This window comes from Pleurodeles waltl, chromosome 6, assembly GCF_031143425.1.
Source record: "Pleurodeles waltl isolate 20211129_DDA chromosome 6, aPleWal1.hap1.20221129, whole genome shotgun sequence".
NCBI lineage: Eukaryota > Metazoa > Chordata > Amphibia > Caudata > Salamandridae > Pleurodeles > Pleurodeles waltl.
Window position 1 is genome coordinate 976,511,605 of NC_090445.1, and position 23,518 is coordinate 976,535,122.

Consider the following 23,518-nt stretch of genomic DNA (forward strand, 5'->3'; position numbering starts at 1 on the left):
CCTCTTGCATTCTCATGAGCACCTAGATGACGGTTAGTAAGGTGAACAAGATCTCTTAACATCATCCTGCACATCTGTAAAACATTCCAAGAAACAGTATGAATTGTGTCAGATGTGAGCTGCTACCACAAAGCATATCTGCTTGTGCCAAGTGACCTTTTTGGTTGTGGTGCTAACAAATCTCCCAATTCAATAGTCATTGATAAACCCACAGACGATATTTGGAAAGGCCTCTGCAAATGGGAGGAAAGGGATCATGTCATCTATAAAACTTATTAAAAAAATCCCATTAAATCTATTATAATCTCCAGTGGCTACTTTTTCCTGCAAGAATAAAGTGTGAATTGTGTTGTTTCACGTGCAAAGCCGCACATCTGAAAAAATATACTAACTTAACTAGGCTCCTCAATATTTCAGGAGACTAAGGGATCTCGGATGTTAGAAGAACCAGATCCCCACTCTTCTCACACTTAAACATTTGCTTCTTCCACCTCTACCTGAACTAAGAACAGGTCCATTTCATGCACTCTGTAACTAATATTTATCCAGTTTTTTTTAATGAATACATTTTATCGAGTTTTGCACAGTGAGTACAAGAAGACACACAAGCAGCATGTTGGAGAAGATCAGCCAGCGTTCAAATACAGCCCTGACAATCAGATGACCTATTGCATTAGTAAAACAGTAGCAACCTCTCCACCCCCAAGCGGGACCTTAGGCCAGCTGACCAAGCCATTTTTCCCAGACTCAACCATGTTTTGCCGGCACAGCCTCGGGCTTCGTAAACTGGTTTCTCCTGCTGTGCACACCAATCTACCCCCTGGCGCCAATGGGAGATGGTAGGAGGAGAGGGAGTTTTCCAGCAAGTGACAATGTTGTGCTTGACAACCTCAAGGGCCGTTCCCAAAAATGTCCTATCAGTCCTCGTACCTCCGGAGCCATCAAGGACTCCCAGCAGAACACCAAGGGGAAAAGGGGAACCTCCCACCCCACTACTTCAGTCAGCTGTCCCACCACTGCAGCCCAAAACTCTTGGATCCTAGGACACAGCCTAAGCACGTGGTATAAGTCGGCAGGAGCATCACCACAATGGGGGCAGGTGGGTTCAGGGTGAGGCTCGCTAAATGCATTCTAGCTGGGGAGAGGTAAGCGCTGTATAAGTAGCATATTTGGATTAGGCATTCAATCCAGTTTTAGGCTGGCTTCTATTATGCATCAAAAGTGCTCTTGAAGTACTGTCAGTTTTCGACTAAATATTATGCTAGTCTATCAATGTAACTGCTTTATGAGGGAGCAAGTTAATACGTCCAGGGGTGCAGGCATACTATATACAAAACTCTTAAATAATTAAATGAATCCTTGGTGCAGCAGTGTAATATGTAAGTTACTCATTATTTCCAAACTGCACTTTCATATATTTATTTCCATCAAGTGATGTTGGCTGTACCGGGAATCGCACTTTTCGCAATTAACACAACAGAACTAATGTTCTGCTAGGCAGCAACAGAACTAATGTTCTGCTAGAAAGTCTCTTTCACCACTCTGTCAGTCATGAAAGGTATTTATAACTTTCAAAAACATGTCTACTATTTTGAACTATTGTTGTTTCGGACGTACGCTTCACTTCCAAATACTACCTATAAGGATGAAAAGAAAATCATACAGGACCCCCACCCTAAAATCATGTTCTATGGCCACTAGTACACATCTATGCCTTTGGCAACCTTTAGTCCCTCTTTACAAGCACAGGATAAATTCTGACTCCTGTACAAATAAAAGCTTTATTTACCAGGGACAGGAAAGAAGGCCTGGAATAAAGTAGAATTCCTTGTGTTATTAAAAAATTCTGCATGTGATAGCTCATATTTAAGTTGAAAACGCGGAATATGATGCATTTACCATCTATCGGCAATGGATTTGACCTCATGTGGTATAAATAAGTCACCCTAGTCAACTAAACTTTTAATCAGGACCTTAAAACTCATGGCTAGTGTAAAAAAACAAAACTCAAATGCATCTTATTAATAATACTGAACTCACTATATTGAATTGATGAACATACCAACAGAAAAAGGACCGAAACAACAGTGCAGATTTATAACCAGCATCATTCCCAAAACCTTTGCTTCATTCAATTAGAGCTGAAACAAATTTAGACAATCAATATAGACAGTATCAATATTATAAGTCTGGCCTCATAATTATTGAAAAGGTGGATTACTCAAAAGCCTAGAAAATATATTCATTAAAAACAAATTTAAAAGTCACAAAAATCTGGATGGACAGGGACTAGGTAGGCAATCAGCACCTCGGCGTATCCACCGCAAATCCCAGGGATATATGTGCTGTAATACAATATCACGGAGTATCCTATTCAAGTGAAATTTAGTGTTTTAATAGTCACTACTCCTTTACTCCCCTTATCAATTATGCGGAAGAACCAAACACACATAATAAAAACTAATATATTGGTGCAAACCTCTTGTAAATCTATGGCTCAATGCATTCTGACTATATCAAAATATGATTCAATTACTCTAAACAGAACATACAAATACTTGCATCTTCAAATTCCACATAGTACAGTTACAATATCGAGTGTTAATGCCACGCAATTGCAGCATTTGTGTAAAATACCTTTTTCTTGGTTGTGCACGGAGCAACAGGAGGGTTGAAGGTCATTCCTTTAGTACTATAATCATCAAAAAGTTCAACAGCAGATCTACAATATAAATGTTCTTATTAAAACACAAACCAAAAACTTCAAAAATCATACGTTTACATTAACCATGTACTGGTATATGCGGTTTCTAAAGAAACAATATCTAAATACACGTAAAACTAAATTAATGTCTGGGCCATTTGTCTGCCAGAGAAGCGCAGCAAAGGCAATTTGTGTAAGATTGCATCTGAGGAAATTGATGAAGAGGGTAAGGTAAAACAAAAAAAAAGTAGATTGTCATTTCCTCAAGGTCTCACATACCTTGCTCAAAAGACGACTTTGTAAATATCTTTTTTGACTTTCTATCTAAATTCATACAGTATCATACTCGTTTTAGTGTTTCAATATATGATTCTCACAATGAAAATCATAGTTCATATTATTCTTTAGAACTGAGTAGACATTTTGCTCCTACTCCCATAAGTAATAAGCGTTTGGCTTACCAGGCCAAACCGCATAATCGAGGTGCAAAGATCCACATTTTAAAGATGGCAGTACCATGTGACCTAGGTAGCAAGAACTACTGAGAAGAAAGCAAGAAAGAGTGCACAAGCGAAAAGGTGAGCTAGATCAGCGAGTTAGAGTATGAGAGAGCACTTGAGAAAAAAAGTGGGTAAACAGATGCTCACAAAAAAAACAACGGTTGAAAGGACGTTATAGTTAGGTGAAAATGTTGGTAACCACTGCAATTCACCAATTATAATTATCTCAAGCAACGACAACGTATGCCCTAAAGTGACTATAAGTTATGTCCCTGCCATGCACAATGGCACAGTCATCACTTATGTCATTTCAGATATTGCAATGATGTTATCAATGTCACAGAACACGTCATGAGTGAAGTAATCTGTGAAGTAATTAGCAGTGCATGACAAAGGTGTGAGTTATAGTTACTTGATACAGAGTATCAACCTTAAAAATAGTCTCAGTCAGAGGTCAGGCGTCAGTCCTGAGAGAGTCGGCCATCAAGACTAGCTCAAGAGAGCCACTGAGAGCCCCCTTTGGTTCTGGAGAAGACTTAAGCCAGGGGCTCAGAGCCTATGTACTAGCCAATGCTGCCTCAATCCCAACACTAAGACCAATCTCCTGGGAAACGAAATTGGATCTGAAGAAGAATTTGACACCACATGAGCCCTCCTAGGTCACTGAACTCCCAGGGGTTACCAATGGCAGGCAGTACAAGATCTATATCTACCACTTTTCAGGAACAATACTTACTTGTCCTCATTGACATGAGCCCCAAACAAAAAACAGCACTCTGGAAGAGGAAGAAACTGACTTTTGAGGAAGGAATATCAGAAGAAGACCTGCAGTTTTAACCAAGTCCAAAGAAGAGAAAAGACCGGGCTGCACGCCTGTCTCGCAGCCTCCTCCAGACCGTTCATTCTACAGCCCCCACCACAACAACATAAACCACCATCACCGCATCTATCACACAGTCACTACAAGAGTCAGCCCACTCTTTCCTTACAGAGGTGAATCTCGAGAGTCATCATGACACCCAAAATCACTACTTAGACCCTGCATCACCTAGGGATGGAGATGATCTGCAGGAGGATGACAACATAGAGCCCAGAGCTGTATCCAGTGAAGGCCCCACCTCTGAACAATAGCAAAATAAACAGATGATGGACGGAATGCTGAACAATGCAAACATTCACCCCCAGTCACAAAGATCTGGGTTTAATCCATTGTTTTTTTTGCCCACCACGCCACCCAAGTGTAGACCCAGCCATATGCAAATCAGTTTTGACCCTGTTCCCCATGGGAACAGTCCGGCCCAAACTGCCAGGCCAGGTCCTAACTGGACTGGAATCTAGCATCCTGGGACTGGTTTCGAGGTATCACCCTTCATCAGTCAGGCTAGCTTGAATCCTGTGGTGCAGCAAACTGGGTGGAGTGGAGGGCAAAACAACTGTGGCTTAAACCCAGCATTCCATCCATCATCTGTTCTTTATGCTTTTGTCACAGCATATGATGTTGTAATACTAAGGGTGAGTTATTTGTGAAAACACTCTCGAAGGCTGAGACATCTGTGCTGTGTTTTTCAATGCTGAAAAGCACGACAACATTCACCAATGAAATCTTGAAAGGAAACTGTTAAGGTTGAGAGGTGACTGAGGGTCAAAATGAATGCAGACCTGTGCCAAATGACTACCTGTTCAATAAAGGTCTTGTCCCACCATACTTTACTGGCAGTCCACAAAGCCAGGAAGAATGAATGTGCACAAGCTACTAGGAAAGCCCCTCATCCAAACAAGGAGAGTTCTTATTATTTTATATATATATATATATATGGAAAATGTCACTTACCCAGTGTACATCTGTTCGTGGCATGAGTCGCTGCAGATTCACATGATTTGCACATCCCGCCATCTAGTGTTGGTCTCGGAGTGTTACAAGTTGTTTTTCTTCGAAGAAGTCTTTTTGAGTCACGAGATCGAGGGACTCCTCCCCTTTCGGCTCCATTGCGCATGGGCGTCGACTCCATCTTAGATTGTTTTCCCCGCAGAGGGTGAGGTAGGAGTTGTGTATTATAGTAATAGTGCCCTTGCAATGGAGTGAATATGTATGTACATAATGTAGTTTAAAGTGATATATTTACAAATTTGCAAATGTTGAAGATCAACTTCGAAACGGCTGCAGGCTCCTGGGGAGGCGGGTGGGCGCATGTGAATCTGCAGCGACTCATGCCACGAACAGATGTACACTGGGTAAGTGACATTTTCCGTTCGATGGCATGTGTAGCTGCAGATACACATGCTTTGCATAGACTAGTAAGCAGTTATCTCCCCAAAAGCGGTGGTTCAGCTTGTAGGAGTTGAAGTTATTTGAAACAAAGTTCGTAATACTGCTTGGCCTACTGTGGCTTGTTGTGCTGTTAACACATCCACGCAGTACTGTTTGGTAAACGTATGAGGCGTAGACCATGTGGCTGCCTTACATATTTCAGTCATTGGAATATTTCCTAGAAAGGCCATGGTAGCACCTTTCTTTCTAGTCGAGTGTGCCTTTGGTGTAATAGGCAGTTCTCTTTTTGCTTTGAGATAGCAAGTTTGAATGCATTTAACTATCCATCTAGCAATGCCTTGTTTGGAAATCGGATTTCCTGCATGAGGTTTTTGGAAAGCAACAAATAATTGTTTTGTTTTCCGAATTTGTTTTGTTCTGTCAATGTAGTACATTAACACTCTTTTGATGTCTAATGTATGTAGTGCTCTTTCAGCTACAGAGTCTGGCTGTGGGAAGAACACTGGTAATTCTACTGTTTGATTCAAGTGGAACGGTGATATGACTTTTGGTAAAAATTTAGGATTTGTCCGTAGAACTACTTTATGCTTGTGTATTTGAATAAATGGTTCTTGTATGGTAAATGCTTGAATCTCACTTACCCTTCTTAGAGATGTGATGGCAATTAGAAATGCAACTTTCCATGTTAAGTATTGCATTTCACAAGAGTGCATGGGCTCAAAAGGCGGCCCCATGAGTCGTGTTAAGACAATGTTGAGGTTCCATGAAGGAAATGGTGGTGTTCTTGGTGGTATAATTCTTTTTAGGCCTTCCATAAAGGCTTTTATGACTGGTATCCTAAATAGTGAAGTTGAGTGGGTAATTTGCAGGTAAGCTGAAATTGCGGTAAGATGTATCTTAATGGAAGAAAAAGCTAGCTTTGACTTTTGCAAATGTAGTAAGTATCTTACGATGTCTTTGGCAGATGCGTGTAAGGGTTGAATTTGATTATTATGACAGTAATAAACAAATCTTTTCCACTTATTTGCATAGCAATGTCTAGTGGTAGGTTTCCTAGCTTGTTTAATGACTTCCATACATTCCTGTGTAAGGTCTAAGTGTCCGAACTCTAGGACTTCAGGAGCCAAATTGCTAGATTCAACGATGCTGGATTTGGGTGTCTGATCTGTTGTTTGTGTTGAGTTAACAGATCTGGTCTGTTTGGTAGTTTGACATGAGGCACTACTGAGAGGTCTAGTAGTGTTGTGTACCAAGGTTGTCTTGCCCAAGTTGGTGCTATTAGTATGAGTCTGAGTTTGTTTTGACTCAACTTGTTTACTAGATATGGAAGGAGTGGGAGAGGGGGAAAAGCGTATGCAAATATCCCTGACCAACTCATCCATAACGCATTGCCCTGAGACTGATCTTGTGGGTACCTGGATGCGAAGTTTCGGCATTTCGCGTTTTCCTTTGTTGCAAATAGATCTATTTGTGGTGTTCCCCAACTTTGGAAGTAAGTGTTCAGTATTTGGGGGTGAATCTCCCATTCGTGGATCTGTTGGTGATCCCGAGAGAGATTGTCTGCTAACTGATTCTGAATCCCTGGAATAAACTGTGCTATTAGGCGAATGTGGTTGTGAATCGCCCAACGCCATATTCTCTGTGCCAGGAGACACAACTGTGTTGAGTGTGTCCCTCCCTGTTTGTTTAGGTAATACATCGTTGTCATGTTGTCTGTTTTGACAAGAATGTGTTTGTGGCTTATTATGGGTTGAAATGCCTTTAATGCTAGAAATACTGCCAGTAGTTCAAAGTGATTTATGTGAAACTGTTTTTGCTGAGTGTCCCATTGTCCCTGGATGCTGTGTTGATTGAGGTGTGCTCCCCACCCTGCCATGGAGGTATCTGTCATTATTACATATTGTGGCACTGGGTCTTGGAAAGGCCGCCCTTGGTTTAAATTTATATTGTTCCACCGCTGAAGCGAGGTGTATGTTTGGCGGTCTATCAACACTAGATCTAGAAGTTGACCCTGTGCCTGTGACCATTGTGATGCTAGGCACTGTTGTAAGGGCCGCATGTGCAACCTTGCGTTTGGGACAATGGCTATGCATGAGGACATCATGCCTAGGAGTTTCATCACCATTTTGACTTGTATTCTTTGTTTTGGATACATGGCCTGTATTACATTGTGAAATGCCTGTACCCTTTGTGGGCTTGGAGTGGCAATCCCTTTTGTTGTGTTGATTGTCGCCCCTAAGTATTGCTGTGTTTGACATGGCTGAAGGTGTGACTTTGTGTAGTTGATTGAGAAACCTAGTTTGTGGAGGGTTTCTATGACATACTTTGTATGTTGTGAACAACGTTCTAGCGTGTTGGTTTTGATTAACCAATCGTCTAGGTTCGGAAACACATGTATTTGCTGCCTTCTGATATGTGCAGCTACGACTGCCAGGCATTTTGTAAAAACTCTTGCCGCAGTTGTTATACCGAATGGCAACACTTTGAATTGGTAATGTACCCCTTGGAATACAAACCTTAAGTACTTTCTGTGTGAAGGATGTATCGGTATATGGAAATATGCATCCTTTAGGTCTAGTGTTGTCATGTAGTCTTGTTGTTTGAGCAGTGGGATTACGTCCTGTAATGTCACCATGTGAAAGTGATCTGATTTGATGTAGGTATTTAATGTTCTGAGATCTAATATAGGTCTTAGAGTCTTGTCCTTTTTGGGTATAAGAAAGTACAGAGAGTAAACTCCTGTTCCTTTCTATTGAATTGGTACTAATTCAATTGCTCCTTTTTGTAGCAACGCTTGGACCTCTAGTCCTAGAAGAACCATGTGTTCTTTTGACATATTGTGTGTTTTCGGTGGGACGTTTGGAGGGAATTTGAGAAAATCTATGCAATAACCATGCTGGATAATTGCTAGGACCCAAGTGTCTGTTGTTATTTCCTCCCAATGTTTGTAAAACTTGGTTAGTCTCCCCCCTACAGGTGTTATGTATTGGGGATTTGTGACGTGGAAGTCACTGCATGTTTTGAGGCGTTTTGGGACTTTGGAACTTCCCTCTATTTTTTGGGAATTGTCCCCCTCTATATTGTCCCCGAAAACATCCCCGCTGATATTGGCTTTGATAAGTGGGCTTTGCTTGTGAGGTTGTGGCTTCTGTGGGTTGACCGCGAAACCCCCCCCTAAATTGTGTCTTGCGAAATGTGTCTCTGCTCTGTGGGGAGTAGAGTGCGCCCATGGCTTTTGCCGTATCAGTGTCTTTTTTAAGTTTCTCAATAGCAGGGTCCACCTCCGGCCCAAACAACTGCTGTTCATTAAAAGGCATATTCAGCACGGCTTGTTGTATTTCCGGCTTGAATCCTGACGTACGCAAACATGCGTGTCTCCTTATTGTTACTGCAGTGTTTACAGTCCTTGCAGCTGTATCTGCTGCATCCATTGCTGACCGTATCTGATTATTTGAGATACTTTGTCCTTCCTCCACCACTTGTTGTGCCCTTTTCTGGAACTCCTTGGGTAAGTGTTCTATGAAATGCTGCATTTCTGCCCAATGAGCTCTATCATATCTTGCCAGAAGTGCTTGTGAGTTGGCAATGCGCCATTGATTTGCTGCTTGTGCTGCAACCCTTTTTCCCGCAGCGTCGAATTTGCGACTCTCCTTGTCTGGAGGTGGAGCATCTCCCGAGGTGTGAGAGTGCTCTCTTGCGAGCTGCCCAACAACCACAGAGTCTGGTGGTAATTGCTGCGTAATATAAACAGGGTCTGTTGGCAGTGGCTTGTACTTTTTCTCCACCCTTGGAGTTATTGCCCTGCCTCTCACAGGATCCTGAAATACTTGTTTGGAGTGTTTTAGCATTCCAGGGAGCATAGGTAAGCTTTGGTATTGGCTATGAGTGGAGGATAGTGTATTAAACAAAAAGTCATCCTCAATCGGTTCTGCATGCAAGGTGACGTTATGAAAAGCAGCTGCCCTTGAGACCACCTGCGTGTAGGATGTACGGTCTTCAGGTGGTGACTGTCTCGCAGGGTAACAGTCTGGGCTGTTATCTGATACCGGAGCATCATAAAGGTCCCATGCGTCGGGATCATCTTGACTCATTGCAGTATGAGTCGGGGATTGCATCAATGGTGGAGTGGCTACCGGTGATGTGTGCATTGATGGTGGTGGAGATGGTGGCGGAGTTGTTTGTCTTGCCACCTTTGCCTGTGGCTGCTTGTCCTTTTCTTGAAAGGCAAGTCTTCTTTTCATTTTGATTGGGGGAAGAGTGCTTATCTTCCCTGTGTCCTTTTGAATGTGGAGCCTCCTTTGAGTGTAGTCTGGCTCCATTGATTCAAGTTCTTGTCCTAACTTATGTCCTTGCATTTGGGAGGACAACCCCTGTTCCTCTGTGTAGGAACCTGTTTTTGGTTCCGAGGCTGGGTGTTTCGGAATCGAAACCTTTTCGGTCGCCTTTTTGGGCTCCGACGAAACCTTCTTTATTTTCGCCATCTTGATGTCTCGGTGCCGACCCATTTCGGTGCCACTGTCTCGGTGCCGAGATTGCTGTGTGCCGGTATCTCGACCGGAGTTGGATGACTTCGACACAAGCGTGCCCTTTTTCGGTGCCGATGATCGGTCACCTATTTTTCGGGTTAAGCCATGGCCTGTTGGCGGTGGCGTCCCCTGGGCTTTTGTGGTCATCTCGTGAGTATTATGTTTCGACGTCTTACTCACGGTTTTCGGCGTTTCTTCGGGATCAAGCTCGTCTGAGTCCGACTCCTGAATGGAGAAGGTTTCTTCTTCCTCCTCGAAACGCCCTTGTCCTGTTGGCGCCGACGCCATCTGCAGTCTTCTCGCTCTTCGGTCTCTTAATGTCTTCCTCGACCGAAACGCGCGACAGGCTTCACAAGTATCTTCCTTGTGCTCTGGAGAGAAACACAAGTTACAGACCAGATGCAGATCTGTATACGGATACTTGTTGTGACATTTTGGGCAGAAGCGGAATGGGGTCCGTTCCATCAGCCTTGAAGAGACACGTGGCCGGGCCGACCAGGCCCCGACGGGGGGGATCGGAAAAAAAAAACCCCGAAGGGCCACCGGAGCTCTTCCAAAGTCGGCGTCGATCTGTTGTAACTAACCCGATACCGAACGCAAACAATACCGACGAGTTTTCCGAGATTCTAACTAACTTTCCGACCCGAAACACGGAGCGAAAAGGAACACGTCCGAACCCGATGGCGGAAAAAAACCAATCTAAGATGGAGTCGACGCCCATGCGCAATGGAGCCGAAAGGGGAGGAGTCCCTCGATCTCGTGACTCGAAAAGACTTCTTCGAAGAAAAACGACTTGTAACACTCCGAGACCAACACTAGATGGCGGGATGTGCACAGCATGTGTATCTGCAGCTACACATGCCATCAAACATATATATATATATATATATATATATATATATATGGAAAATGTCACTTACACAGCGTACATCTGTTCGTGGCATGTTCCGCTGCAGATTCACATGCTGTGCACTGTTCCTGCCATCTAGTGTTGGGCTAGGAGTGTTACAAGTTGTTTTTCTTCGAAGAAGTCTTTTTGAGTTACGGGACCGAGTGACTCCTCCCTTTCGTCTCCACTGCGCATGGGCATCGACTCCATCTTAGATTGTTTTCCCGCAGAGGGTAAGGTAGGAGTGATAGAGTGAGAATAGTAAAGATGTCCATGCAATGAGATAGAGATGTATGTACAAAGTTGAGGTAAAGGAATGTTTATTTACATATGTACAATTTCTAATCGCAACTTAAACGGCTACAGGCTCCCGGGGAGGTGGGAGGGCGCATGTGAATCTGCAGCGGAACATGCCAAGAACAGATGTACTCTGGGTAAGTGACATTTTCCATTTGGTGGCATGTGTAGCTGCAGATACACATGCTGTGCATTGACCACAAAGCAGTAATCCTCCCCAAAGCGGTGGTCAGCCTGTAGGAGTTGAAGTTGTTTGAAATAATGTTCTTAGTACTGCCTGTCCTACTGTGGCTTGTTGTGTTGCTAACACATCTACACAATAGTGTTTGGTAAAAGTATGAGGTGTGGACCAAGTGGCAGCCTTACAAATCTCTGTCATTGGTATGTTACCTAGAAAGACCATTGTTGCTCCTTTCTTTCTAGTGGAGTGTGTGTTTGGTGTAATGAGTAGTTGTCTTTTAGCTTTTAGGTAACAAGTCTGTATACATTTCACTATCCACCTGGCTATGCCTTGTTTGGATATAGGGTTACCAGTATGGGGTTTCTGGAATGCGACAAACAACTGTTTAGTTTTACGAAATGCTTTTGTTCTGTCTATATAGTACATTAGACCTCTTTTTATATCTAATGTATGCAGAGCTCTTTCTGCCACTGAGTCTGGCTGGGGAAGAAGACTAGGAGTTCCACTGTTTGGTTTAAATGAAACAGTGAAATTACCTTTGGTAGAAATTTTGGATTTGTGCGGAGAACCACTTTATGTTTGTGTACTTGTATAAAGGGTTCTTCAATAGTGAACGCCTGTATTTCCCTAACTCTTCGTAATGAAGTGATTGCTACTAGAAATGCCACTTTCCAGGTTAAGAATTGGATTTGACAAGAATGCATGGGTTCAAAAGGTGGACCCATAAGTCGTGTAAGTACAATATTAAGATTCCACAAGGGTACTGGTGGAGTTCTTGGAGGTATGATCGGTTTTAGTCCTTCCATGAAGGCTTTAATGACTGGTATTCTAAATAGGGATTTGGTGTGTTTACTTTGCAAATAAGCCGAAATTGCAGTGAGGTATATTTTGATGGATGAAAAGGCTAGATTTGCTTTTTGTAGGTGTAGTAAATAACCTACAATGTCTTGTATGGACGCATCCAACGGTGTGATGTGTTTTGCTTGGCAGTAGAAGACAAATCGTTTCCATTTGTTAGCATAACAATGCCTGGTTGTAGGTTTTCTTGCCTGTTTAATGACTTCAATACACTTGTTTGGAAGATTTAGATAGCCAAACTCTAAGACTTCAGGAGCTAGATTGAGCATTGCTGGATTGGGGTGTCTGATCTGCTGTTTGTGTTGCGTTTACAGATCTGGTCTGTTTGGAAGCTTGACGTGAGGTACTACTGAGAGGTCCAACAGTGTGGTGTACCAGGGTTGGCATGCCCACGTTGGTGCTGTAAGTATTAGTTTGAGTTTGTTTTGACACAGTTTGTTGACTAGAAATGGAATGAGTGGGAGAGGGGGAAAAGCGTAAGCAAATATCCCTGACCAGTTGATCCATAGAGCATTGCCCTTGGACTGAGGGTGTGGGTACCTGGACGCGAAGTTTTGGCATTCTGCATTTTGGTTTGTGGCGAACAGATCTATGTCTGGTGTGCCCCACTGGCGAAAGTGTTTTTGTAGTACCTGGGGATGTATTTCCCACTCACTGAGATTGTCTACTAATTGATTGTGAATCCCTGGGATGTATTGAGCTATTAGGCAAATGTTGTTGTGAATTGCCCAATGCCAAATATTTTGTGCAAGGAGGCAAAGTTGCGATGAGTGTGTTCCCCCCTGTTTGTTTAAGTAGTACATTGTTGTCATATTGTCTGTTTTGACAAGAATGGGTTTGTGAGCCAGAAGACGTTGAAAAGCTTTTAGTGCTAGAAAGACTGCTAGCATCTCTAAGTGATTTATGTGTAGCTGTTTTTGCTTGCTGTCCCACTGTCCTTGAATACTGTGATTGTTGAGGTGTGCTCCCCACCCAATCATTGATGCATCTGTTGTGAGAATGGCGTGAGGCACAGGGTCTTGAAAAGGCCGCCCTTTGTTTAAATTTGAGGGGTTCCACCACTGAAGCGAATCGTGTGTTTGGCGGTCTATCAACACTAGATCTTGGAGATGACCCTGTGCCTGCGACCATTGTTTTGCAAGGCACTGCTGTAAGGGCCGCATGTGTAACTGTGCGTTTGGGACAATTGCGATGCATGATGCCATCATGCCTAGGAGTTTCATCACAAATCTGACTGTGTAATGCTGATTTGGTTGTATTTTTGGTACCATGGTGTGGAATGACAGTACCCTTTGTGGGCGTGGACTTGCAATCGCTTTTTGAGTGTTGAGTGTAGCTCCCAAGTATTGCTGAATTTGGGATGGTTGCAAGTGTGATTTTTGGTAATTTATTGAAAACCCTAGTGCGTGTAGGGTACCTATTACGTAACATGTGTGATCTTGACACTGCTCTTTGGTGTTGGCCTTTATTAACCAATCGTCGAGATATGGAAACACATGCATGTGTTGTCTCCTTATGTATGCTGCTACTACAGCAAGGCGTTTTGTAAATACTCTGGGGGCTGTTGTTATCCCGAAGGGTAACACCTTGAATTGGTAATGTTTTCCTTGTATAACAAACCTGAGGTATTTTCTGTGAGATGGATGGATGGGTATGTGAAAATACGCATCTTTTAAATCCAATGTTGACATGTATTCCCCGTTTTAGTAATGGGACAAAATCTTGTAGTGTCACCATATGAAAGTGTTCTGATTTGATGTATAAATTGAGAGTCCTGAGATCTAATATTGGCCTTAGTGTTTTGTCCTTTTTGGGAATAAGGAAGTACAGGGAATAGACCTCTGTTCCTTTTTGCTGATGAGGTACTAGTTCTATGGCTTGTTTTGTTAATAGTGCCTGCACCTCTGTTTGTACCATTGCCAAAAGGTGCGACAATAGTTTGTGCGCTTTTGGGGGAATATCTGGTGGAAAATGTGTGAATTCTATGCAGTAACCATGTTGGATAATTGATAGAACTCATGTGTCCGTTATGTTTGCCCATTGATTGTGGAACATTTCCAGTCTTCCTCCTACAGGGGATGTGTGTTGGGGGAAGGTGTTGGCAAAGTCACTGCTTGGTGTTAGTGGCTTGCTTTGTAGGCTGGAATTTTCCCCTGGATCTTGGAAATTGCCTTCTGAAGGACCCTTGAAACCCCCCTCTCTGATATTGTGATTGGTATGAGGGCTTTGTCTGTGAGGTGGATGGTTCTGATGGCTGTGGCCTGAAACCCCCCCGATACTGCATTTTTCTAAATGTCCCTCTGTATTGGGATGAGTAAAGCGCCCCCATTGCTTTGGCTGTATCGGTGTCCTTCTTCATCTTTTCTATGGCTGTGTCCACTTGTGTGCCAAATAGCTGTTGCTGGTTGAATGGCATGTTGAGGACCGCCTGTTGAATCTCCGGTTTGAAACCTGCATGGCGTCTAATTGCCACGGCAGTGTTTACTGTTCTTGCGGCAGTATCGGCTGAATTCAATGCAGACCTTATTTGATTATTAGTTATTGCCTGTCCCTCCTCTACCACTTGCTGAGCTCTTTTTTGGTATTCTTTGGGGAGATGTTGAATGATGTCGCTCATCTCGTCCTAATGAGCTCTGTCATATCTTGTGAGGAGGGCCTGAGAGTTCGCTATGCGCCACTGATTGGCTGCTTGTGACGCTACCCTCTTTCCTGCCGCATCAAACTTTTTACTCTGCTTATCTGGAGGGGGTGCATCTCCAGATGACTGGGAGTTAGCCCTTTTTCTACTGAGTCAGGGGGCAGCTGCTGGGTGATAAATACTGGGTCTGAACGTGGTGGTTTATATTTCTTCTCACCCTTGGGGTTATGGGCCTTCCCTTAACAGGCTCCTGAAAAATCTTTTGGGCATGTTTAAGCATGCCTGGGAACATGGGTAGACTTTGATACAATGTATGTGTAGAGGACAAGGTATTAAAAAGTAAGTCGTCCTCCATTGGTTCGGTGTCCGTGCTCACACTGTGGAAAGCAGCAGCCTTAGCTCAGACCTGTGTGTAGGAGGTGCTATCTTCAGGTGGAAAGGGTTTAGACGGATAGCACTCCGGGCTATTGTCTGACACAGGGTCATCATAAAGGTCCCACGGGTCTCTATCTTGATGCGACTGCACAGTGTGTATGGGTGACTGTGCAGTGGGTGTAGCAAGAGGAGAAACAGTTCTTTGAGGAGAATGCGGAGGAGAATGTGCTGGGGAAAACTGGTGTGGCGGAGATTGCTCTCTTGGCACCTTAGCCTTTGGCTGCTCAGTGTCCGAACGTCCTTGGAAAGCCAGTTTCCTTTTAAATTTGAGAGGAGGTGATGTACGGATTTTTCCAGTATCCTTGTGGATCTGTATCCTTGCTTGTCTCTCATCAAATTCCTCCATTTGCATAAGTTCCTCCGCAAATCCATGGCTTTCTTTCAGTTGTTTGGAAAGTCCATGCTCCTCTGTATATATGGGTCTTTTCGGCTCCGAAGCCGGTTTCCTCTGGATCGAAAGGCCTAGAGTAGATGCTGGCCTCGGCTCTGAGAGGGATTTTCGAGGCTTCAACTCAATGGGTCGGTGCCGGACTTTTTCTGAGCCTGTGCTGCGGCTCAAGTCCGAAGGCTTCTGTGGCGTGGCCTTTCTCGGTGCCGAAGTTGTTGCTTGGTCATCAGCAGTCTTTTTACAGGTGGAGCCATGGGCTTCTGGCAGTGGTGTCCCCGAGGCCTTGTGTTTGGGCTTGACCGGGACAGGGGCAGGCATACTCACATGCTGTCCTGCCGTGATTGGTCTGTCGTTGTCGGACTCTGAGTCGGACCCCCCGAACGGAGACTGCGGTGTGCATAATCTCCTCCTCTTCTACGTCAAGACATTCAGTGCTTCTCGATGCCATTTCCAACCTTCGCGCTCTTTGGTCTTGTAGAGTCTTCTTCAAGCGGAAGGATCTGCAGGCCTCGCAAGTATTCTCTCTGTGATCTGGAGATAGACACAGGTTACAGACCAGATGTTGGTCCGTATAAGGGAACTTGGCGTGGCACCAAGGGCAGAAACTAAACGGGGTCCGGTCCATGAGGCTTCGACGAGGCTTTGGTCGGGGCCGATCAGGCCCGAGTTGGGCGCGGGTGCCCCGAAGGCCAAGTAGAGAGCTGTATCCACCAGTACTGAAGTGTCAATGATAGATGGTACGCGATTGAAACAATACCGACGAATTTAGAGAGTCTGTAGTACTTTTCAGACTTGCACTACCGGAGGGAAAAGAAACACGTCTGAACCCGATGGCGGAAAGAAAACAATCTAAGATGGAGCCGATGGCCATGTGCAATGGAGCTGAAGAAGAGGTATCACTCGATCCTGTGACTCGAAAAGACTTCTTCAAAGAAAAACAACTTGTAGCACTCCGAGCCCAACACTCGATGGTAGGACCTATGCATAGCATGTGTATCTGCAGCTACACATGCCATCGAACATATATATATATATATATATATATATATATATATATATAAATAAAAGGAATGCTGTTGTCACTGTAGAGGTGGCAATAGTGGTCTATTGCCAATTCTGTGAGCTTCCTTTCCTAATATGATCATTATCACAGAGAGAAAATGGAAAAGCTGATTAAACATCTGCTAGAGACAACCAGGAGAGAGAGAGCTAGTACGGGGCAAAAATAATAAGTAACACCCACACTGCCTCTGGGCGGAGATCAACACAAGTATCACCCTTGGATGTCGTGCATGACAGAGTGCATAGATTGTGACTTGAGGTCCAACAGTATCTATTCAATGTGCCATTCATCAGGGGTGGCGGCGCACACTTCCAAGTCATAGTCAAGTTGGTTACAAAAGCAACAGTCAAAGAAAGTGTTGGGGTGGCTCTGGCAAGGGCACCTCATCCTCCAAGCAGTGACTTGACATCCATCCCCAGTGATCACACACCCGCAGGGATGGGAATCAGGTTACTCCTCCTAGAGTGGGAGGAAATAAACACAGAGAAGTGGGTCCTATATGTTGTTCAGCATCAATACTGCTTAGATTCTACACCACCAAAGTTACCACCTCAACAGCACTCAATCAGTCAGGACCACCAAGAAATGTTGCAAGAGGAAGAACATGCATTCAAAGCAAAAGTGCAATCAAGCCAGTGCACCCCCCCCCCCCACACTAGTGGGTTAAGGGGTGTACTTCCTGTACTTTTGCACTGCAAAGAAGAATGGCACCTTGCAACTTACCATCAACCTCAGGCCACAATCAATATATCCTTTCGGAGCACTTCAGAATGACTATCTTGTAGGACACCATCACTCTGCCCGGCACAGGAGACCAAAATGGTAAACCTAGACCTCAAGGAGGCTTACTTCCACAACCCCGCACATCACCTTTTCACCTGTGGTTCATTTTATGTGTACACCATTACCAAGTCAAAGATTTACCCTTGGGGGAAGCCCACCAGCCATCACAGGTAAAGCCTACTAAAACCAAGAGAGTGATGGCATTCCAAAGGCTGCTACCACTTTTTTTTCAGACACAAATGCCCCTATCTGTGAGGAAAGTGACATAACTGTTGGGAATAACAGCTTCATGTAATGCGCTAGTAACACCTGAATGTTTGCACATACACCCACTAGAATCTAGCATAGCCATGGTCACAAGCAACAGGTCAATGAGAAAAACTAGTGTTGGTGGAGCCCAGAATTCAGCACAGTCTCCAATTGCTGAACAATAAAAACTTGTCACAGGGCAGGCTATTTTCACACTCTGAACCTTAAGTGATCATTTCCACAGATGCCTCATTCATGGGGCGGGGGGTACAACTGAACCACATGACTGTTCAGAATATCCGGATGCTGGAACAAATGGACTGTCAGTTCAAATACCTGGAGCTGAAATTTCCTGGTGCTCAGGCCGTTTTACATCCTTATTCGAGGGAAAACAGTCCTAGTAGAGACAGATAATGTGACCACTCTGTACTATATTCAGAAACAGGGGTTGAGTGGGTGTATGGCTCACTCTTAGCCCTAGCTCAGACAGTCTGGTGTTGGGCCATTCAGAATCACATTATACTAGAGCACCTGCCCATGGTGGACAGTGACTTTGCAGACCTACTAAGCAGGACACATCAACAAGTACATAAGTAGGAGCTGAAATCCCTATTCTTTATTGCAGTTCTAACAATGCTTAACAAACTAACTATTCACTACTCTTGAATGCAGGTGTATTTGTGTGTGTCTTTATCACTCTGCTCCCAAGACCTCTTATCAGTTTTTGCGTACCCCTGGCTAATTCAACCACCTGCTCCCATTCTTTAATCAAGTTTTTAATTTACTGAGACAACACAATGCATATCTGTGTGCTTAAGACCATAAATTCATTCAGGCTTATAAACACAGGTTTTCCTTTAACTAAGACCTTGCTGGTCATGCATTCTATTTTCAAGTGATCTCTTCACCTCTATGGCATCAACACAAACTTAAGGCCTACAATGCTCTTTAACCACATATCATTTTCTACTGATGTAGTGTAATTATTTCACATTTCATTTCCTCCCCAACATTCCCCCTCTAGTTGATATTTCAACTACTGGGTCTAAACCTTGGTCTGCACTTGGCACAAGGTGATACATATTCCTATGAGCATCTGCTACTCGTGTTGGTGTCCTAACTGAAAACATCCTTCTTGTCTTTGTATTAATCCTTCTACAACATGCCAAAATTAATTGAATGCCAAACCAGATCAACAGCAGACCCACAAGAGTGGGCATCAAGGCTCCAAATAGCTCTGACATCCAGGATGGTAGTAAAGAAAAACACCCACTAAGCCAATTATCAGGGACACCTCCATCATCTACCATTTTCTTCTGTAGACTATGCAAAGTTTGTATAGCCTCTGACAAAGTTCCACGGTCTGCATCATTTGCTGGGACATAAGAATAACGAGCAGTCCCAATTTTTCACATACCCCTCCTTCCATGGTTGTCATAAGGTCAAGTACATAACGGTGCTGCATTATCATCATTCTCATAGCATGCAGCTCTTCTTTTATGGCAATAAATCCTGCTTTTGTTTTATTTATAGACTTCATAAGCTCCCATTGAGTTTTCTGTAGCCATTGAACAGTTGCCTTTGCATGAACAAAGGACAGAATACTTCCAAAGAACAACTGTGCATTAAAGAATGAGTACTCTTGGAGAACATCATTACAAGTAGTAGTGCCATAATACTCTGCAGTTCTTCGCCTTCAGTGATAATGTAACAAAGTTGTTGGAGGGTTCATGGGATGTTCATGAAGCGTTGATAAATTGACTGCAGGAATTACCAAAACAGGGGCATGAAAATGTGACCGTGGTACATAGCCCATTCCAGGTGGTGATAGCTGGGGGTATAGTAGTGCTCCACACTGCCAATAATAGTCCACGAGGCTGGATGTGCCCCCCTGCATGTAGTGTTATCTATTGTGGCACTGCAGTTGATATTACTGACTACATTAACAGTACAGTTTCCTCTGAAACATAAACAGATGTTAATCTCATCACTGTCTGAGGATTTACTGTACTATCTATCCAACTGTAACATGCAACATGATTATCCCAAATATGCATAGACTTTCTTACTGCATCCTGACTAATATCCCTTTTGTTCCACAAAGACATGACCCTATAGGACAATTAAATATCAGGATGCCATTGATCATGGGCATAAACTGATGCAGTAATTCAACATCCTGGCCTACAAACACAATCTAGGGGTAAAGCATTTATTAAATAACTACTACATTCAGTGGGCGGGTGGGTTTCTCTTAGACCATTTGTATCTATTCTGCAGTGTTCCAATGATCTGCTTTCTTCATTTGTGTTTTTTCATCCTTAGAGTCCTGTCTATCTGTAAGGATGTATAAAACTCCTGCTGAAGAGTTATAGTTTGTGGCATTAACTAGAAACTGTGCTAGCCTAACATGTTTGCTGCATTCGGGCCTTAATCCTTACAGGTAGAGATGCAAAAGAAATAGAGCTGTGATTGGGGGTACTTCCTTAGTTGAATGTAGCCTATCTGATCATGTGGCATGAGGAATTACAGAGAAAATGAAACATGAGTCATTAGTATTTTCTGAACCTATATCAGAAATGTGCTGACACCATGTTATCTAATAATCTGGTATGAATACTATGGGACACATTATCATATGTAGAGAGCTCTCTTTACAAGTGTATGATTTAACTAGTAGAGCTAGACACTACCATAAAAGAGCAACAGTAGAAGCAAGAGTAATAAGAGACAAAAAAGAAAACAAAAATAGATAACTTTTGTTTTTCTGGTTCAAAAGATTGCCCAAAAGAAGAAAACTGTCCAAAGCAGAGATGGGGGTGGGGGGGGGGGGGGGGTGGGGGGGGGTATTTTTACAGTCACAATGCATGTTGCAGGGTGCAGCTGAATATCTGAATTAATTCAAGGCTTCCTTCCATCTACCTTGAGGGCAGAGGAAGTAGTCATCATCACGGTGAAAGGTCCATCGAACCTTGCTTCTCTTTATTTCTGGACAAAAGTCACAGCTAAACTGTATCGTCTATGTGCACAACTGGGAGGCCGACCTCAGCAGTGGTGCACTTCTCCTTTGCTTTGGTTACCTGTTTGGAAATTAACTTTAATGCATTGGTTAATTCAGAGCAATAGACACGGATTTCTTCATTCAAGATTTCAGCTGTACTTCCTCTCTGTACCTTAACGTCTGGTGGCAGGTATTTGCGTATTCATAAGTCTCCCTTTCACTATCTGATGGGGTATCAGGTGATGATCAAAGCTAGGTGTGTTTTTAAGTGAGAAGAGTGCCAATGGTAAGCAATACAACCACTTATGCAACGTGGCACATAGCTTGCTGATCTTATTCTTCAGTAGGTCATTAAAGCGCTCAACGATGCCATTGCTCTGGGGTTGATAAACAGAAGACAGTTTATGTTTTTACCCGAGCATTGTTGTGAGATGTGTGAAGATTGTGTTAACTTTGTGGCATTATCAGATTTTATCCCTTCTGGAATTCCCCAACATGGAATCACCTCACGAATCAGAAAAGTAGCAGCTGCCTTAGTACTACAATGGATGAATGGTCCTGCTTCAGTCCATTGAGAAAATGGACGAACTGCAACTATGAGATACCGATAACTGTTGCAGCTTTCTAGCATGTCCACAAAATGAAAATGGAGAGCTTTAAAAGGACCTTGTGGTCAAAATATGGTGAAATGTATTGCCTTCAGTGTGGAATTTGGAGAGAATTGTTGACAAACAGTACAATTACGAAGGTACATGGTAAGCATATCATGTAAGTTGTGAACAAACCAATCTTGTTGTATTTGCATAGACAAATGATCTCCTGAGATATGGGCTGGTACATGCAATTGATCAAGGGCTATCATAAGTAAAGCCTGAAGGATCACTGGTTTGCCTGTAGATATTTGCCAATGAACTAAGTCATCCTCTGACTGGGAGCACTCTCCAGTCTCCCTTAACTGTTTCTCAAGTGGTGGAGCAGCTTCCAGCAATTCTTGAAGATGTAAACTAGCTGTTTCAGCATAATGAGACGTCACATTGTCAGTGGTAGTGGCAGATTTCGAATCAGACATCGAGGCAGTCCGGGCCACCAAAACAGGTGGTACAGGAGAGGGTCTGCACCTATTTGCATCTTTAGTTGCCCGAGCAGCTGATGCATTTCCTTGTGACACAAAATCCTGTCCATTTGTATGTGCTGCACACTTCACAACTGGCAATGCCTGTGGTAACACAAGTGCCTCTATTAAAGTCTCTAAAAGATCCCAATGCATAACAGGAAAAGAGCGTAATCCCTGGCTCTGCTAATTGGAGATCACAGGCATGCAGCCACATGCTGAAGCAGATGTGCCCCAGGGCTGCTGTCTGACATTTTTACTCCCCACTTGGAAGAAGCCGTCTTTCTTAAGCTGGACCTGTGGATACTGTGGCCCTTTTCCCTAGGATATTACTTTGAGGACCTGCTATCTCTGAGCCGGAGACCCCTTCCTTCCGAATCTAGAGGCATTTATATCTACATAGTCTCTATCCATGAGACCACCCTCAGTATGGGAAGGCATCAAGCACCGGAGGGCATTTTAATGATAGGGAGGAACCACATAGTTCGGAAATGGTCTTTTTTTGTCCTAAACCGCATTGTACCAGTAAATCATGGGCCAGTCTTTTTTTCCTTCTTGTTCACAAACCTCAAGTTAGGAGTGTACAGCTAATTTCCCTCCCAACTCCTTCTCTTTATTACCACCAGCCACCTTCCCTCCGATGAAGACTGTAAAAAATATTTATTACCCGAGAAAACCTTGAACCCAAAGATGCTTTGACCATCTCCAAGTGAACATAAAAGAGCTGAATATCAAAATTTGTTTGACTTAGGGCAGCTGCTTGTTATATTTTAAGGAGGGTGCCTTTCTGTCTCTCAGCTGCTAATAACTATGAATGAGGTAGCATACATCTTGCCCTTAGGTTTGTTCAGCGGCAAGTGCTACAAGCTCTTCAATCCCAAAGTCTCTGCATATGAACTATGTTGCTCTTAAATGTAACACAGCTTGTCCAGAGAGTAAAATTGTGTCAGGACAAAGCTTGCCCACACTTATACCCATTTCAAAACCTTGCAGTTTCTGCTGTTCTCCAGATACCGGGAGCATCCCTCTACTCACCATTTGTAATAGATTGACAGTTTGATGCTCAACTTTCAGTTTGATTTCATTACTTTACTTTGTTGAGTCTGCTAGATCTGCACAGATAGTGACAGGTCGAGGAAAGTGACTGAACAAAAGTAAATTGAACAACAGTTAAACTTGTTACTATTAAACACAACGTAGGTGTTGCGGTAAATCTACTTTTATAGTCTTATGGGATTAATCCATCAGAGGATATGTTTCTTCTTTTTAAGCTAAACTTCGTTGTGGGATTACTTTTCATGTTCTGGAAAGCTAGCCCTACATACTCCCCATGAACTTAACAAGAATACTAAATAGTAAACTAAACAGGACTTTCATCTGACTTGAGGAAACTTCTCTTGCTCCATTCCATAATGCTAGAAAGTACAACGGTAGTTACATAAGTCAAATATGAATATATCATGATGACTTTTCTTGTTCCTTGCTTAAGAGCCGCTATCAACTCTACTGCTTGTGCAGAAAAATATGCTGGTAGTGTTAACTGCTCTACTATGTAAAGTGTATCTGAACAATCATGCTGCTGTGCTCTGACTACTGCTGTATCTGTGTGCCTCACTCCTATATCCT

At 43.3% G+C, this 23,518-nt stretch overlaps 1 protein-coding gene across 1 annotated transcript in view; it reads right to left on the minus strand.

Annotated features, from left to right (window-relative positions):
* Positions 1–23,518, minus strand: part of NOC3L (NOC3 like DNA replication regulator) — a 433,719-nt gene that overhangs the window by 58,054 nt on the left and 352,147 nt on the right. The window contains exon 20 of the mRNA XM_069239851.1: positions 2,638–2,722. Coding sequence (XP_069095952.1) covers positions 2,638–2,722 — 85 coding nt within the window. The remainder of the gene's footprint in view (positions 1–2,637; positions 2,723–23,518) is intronic.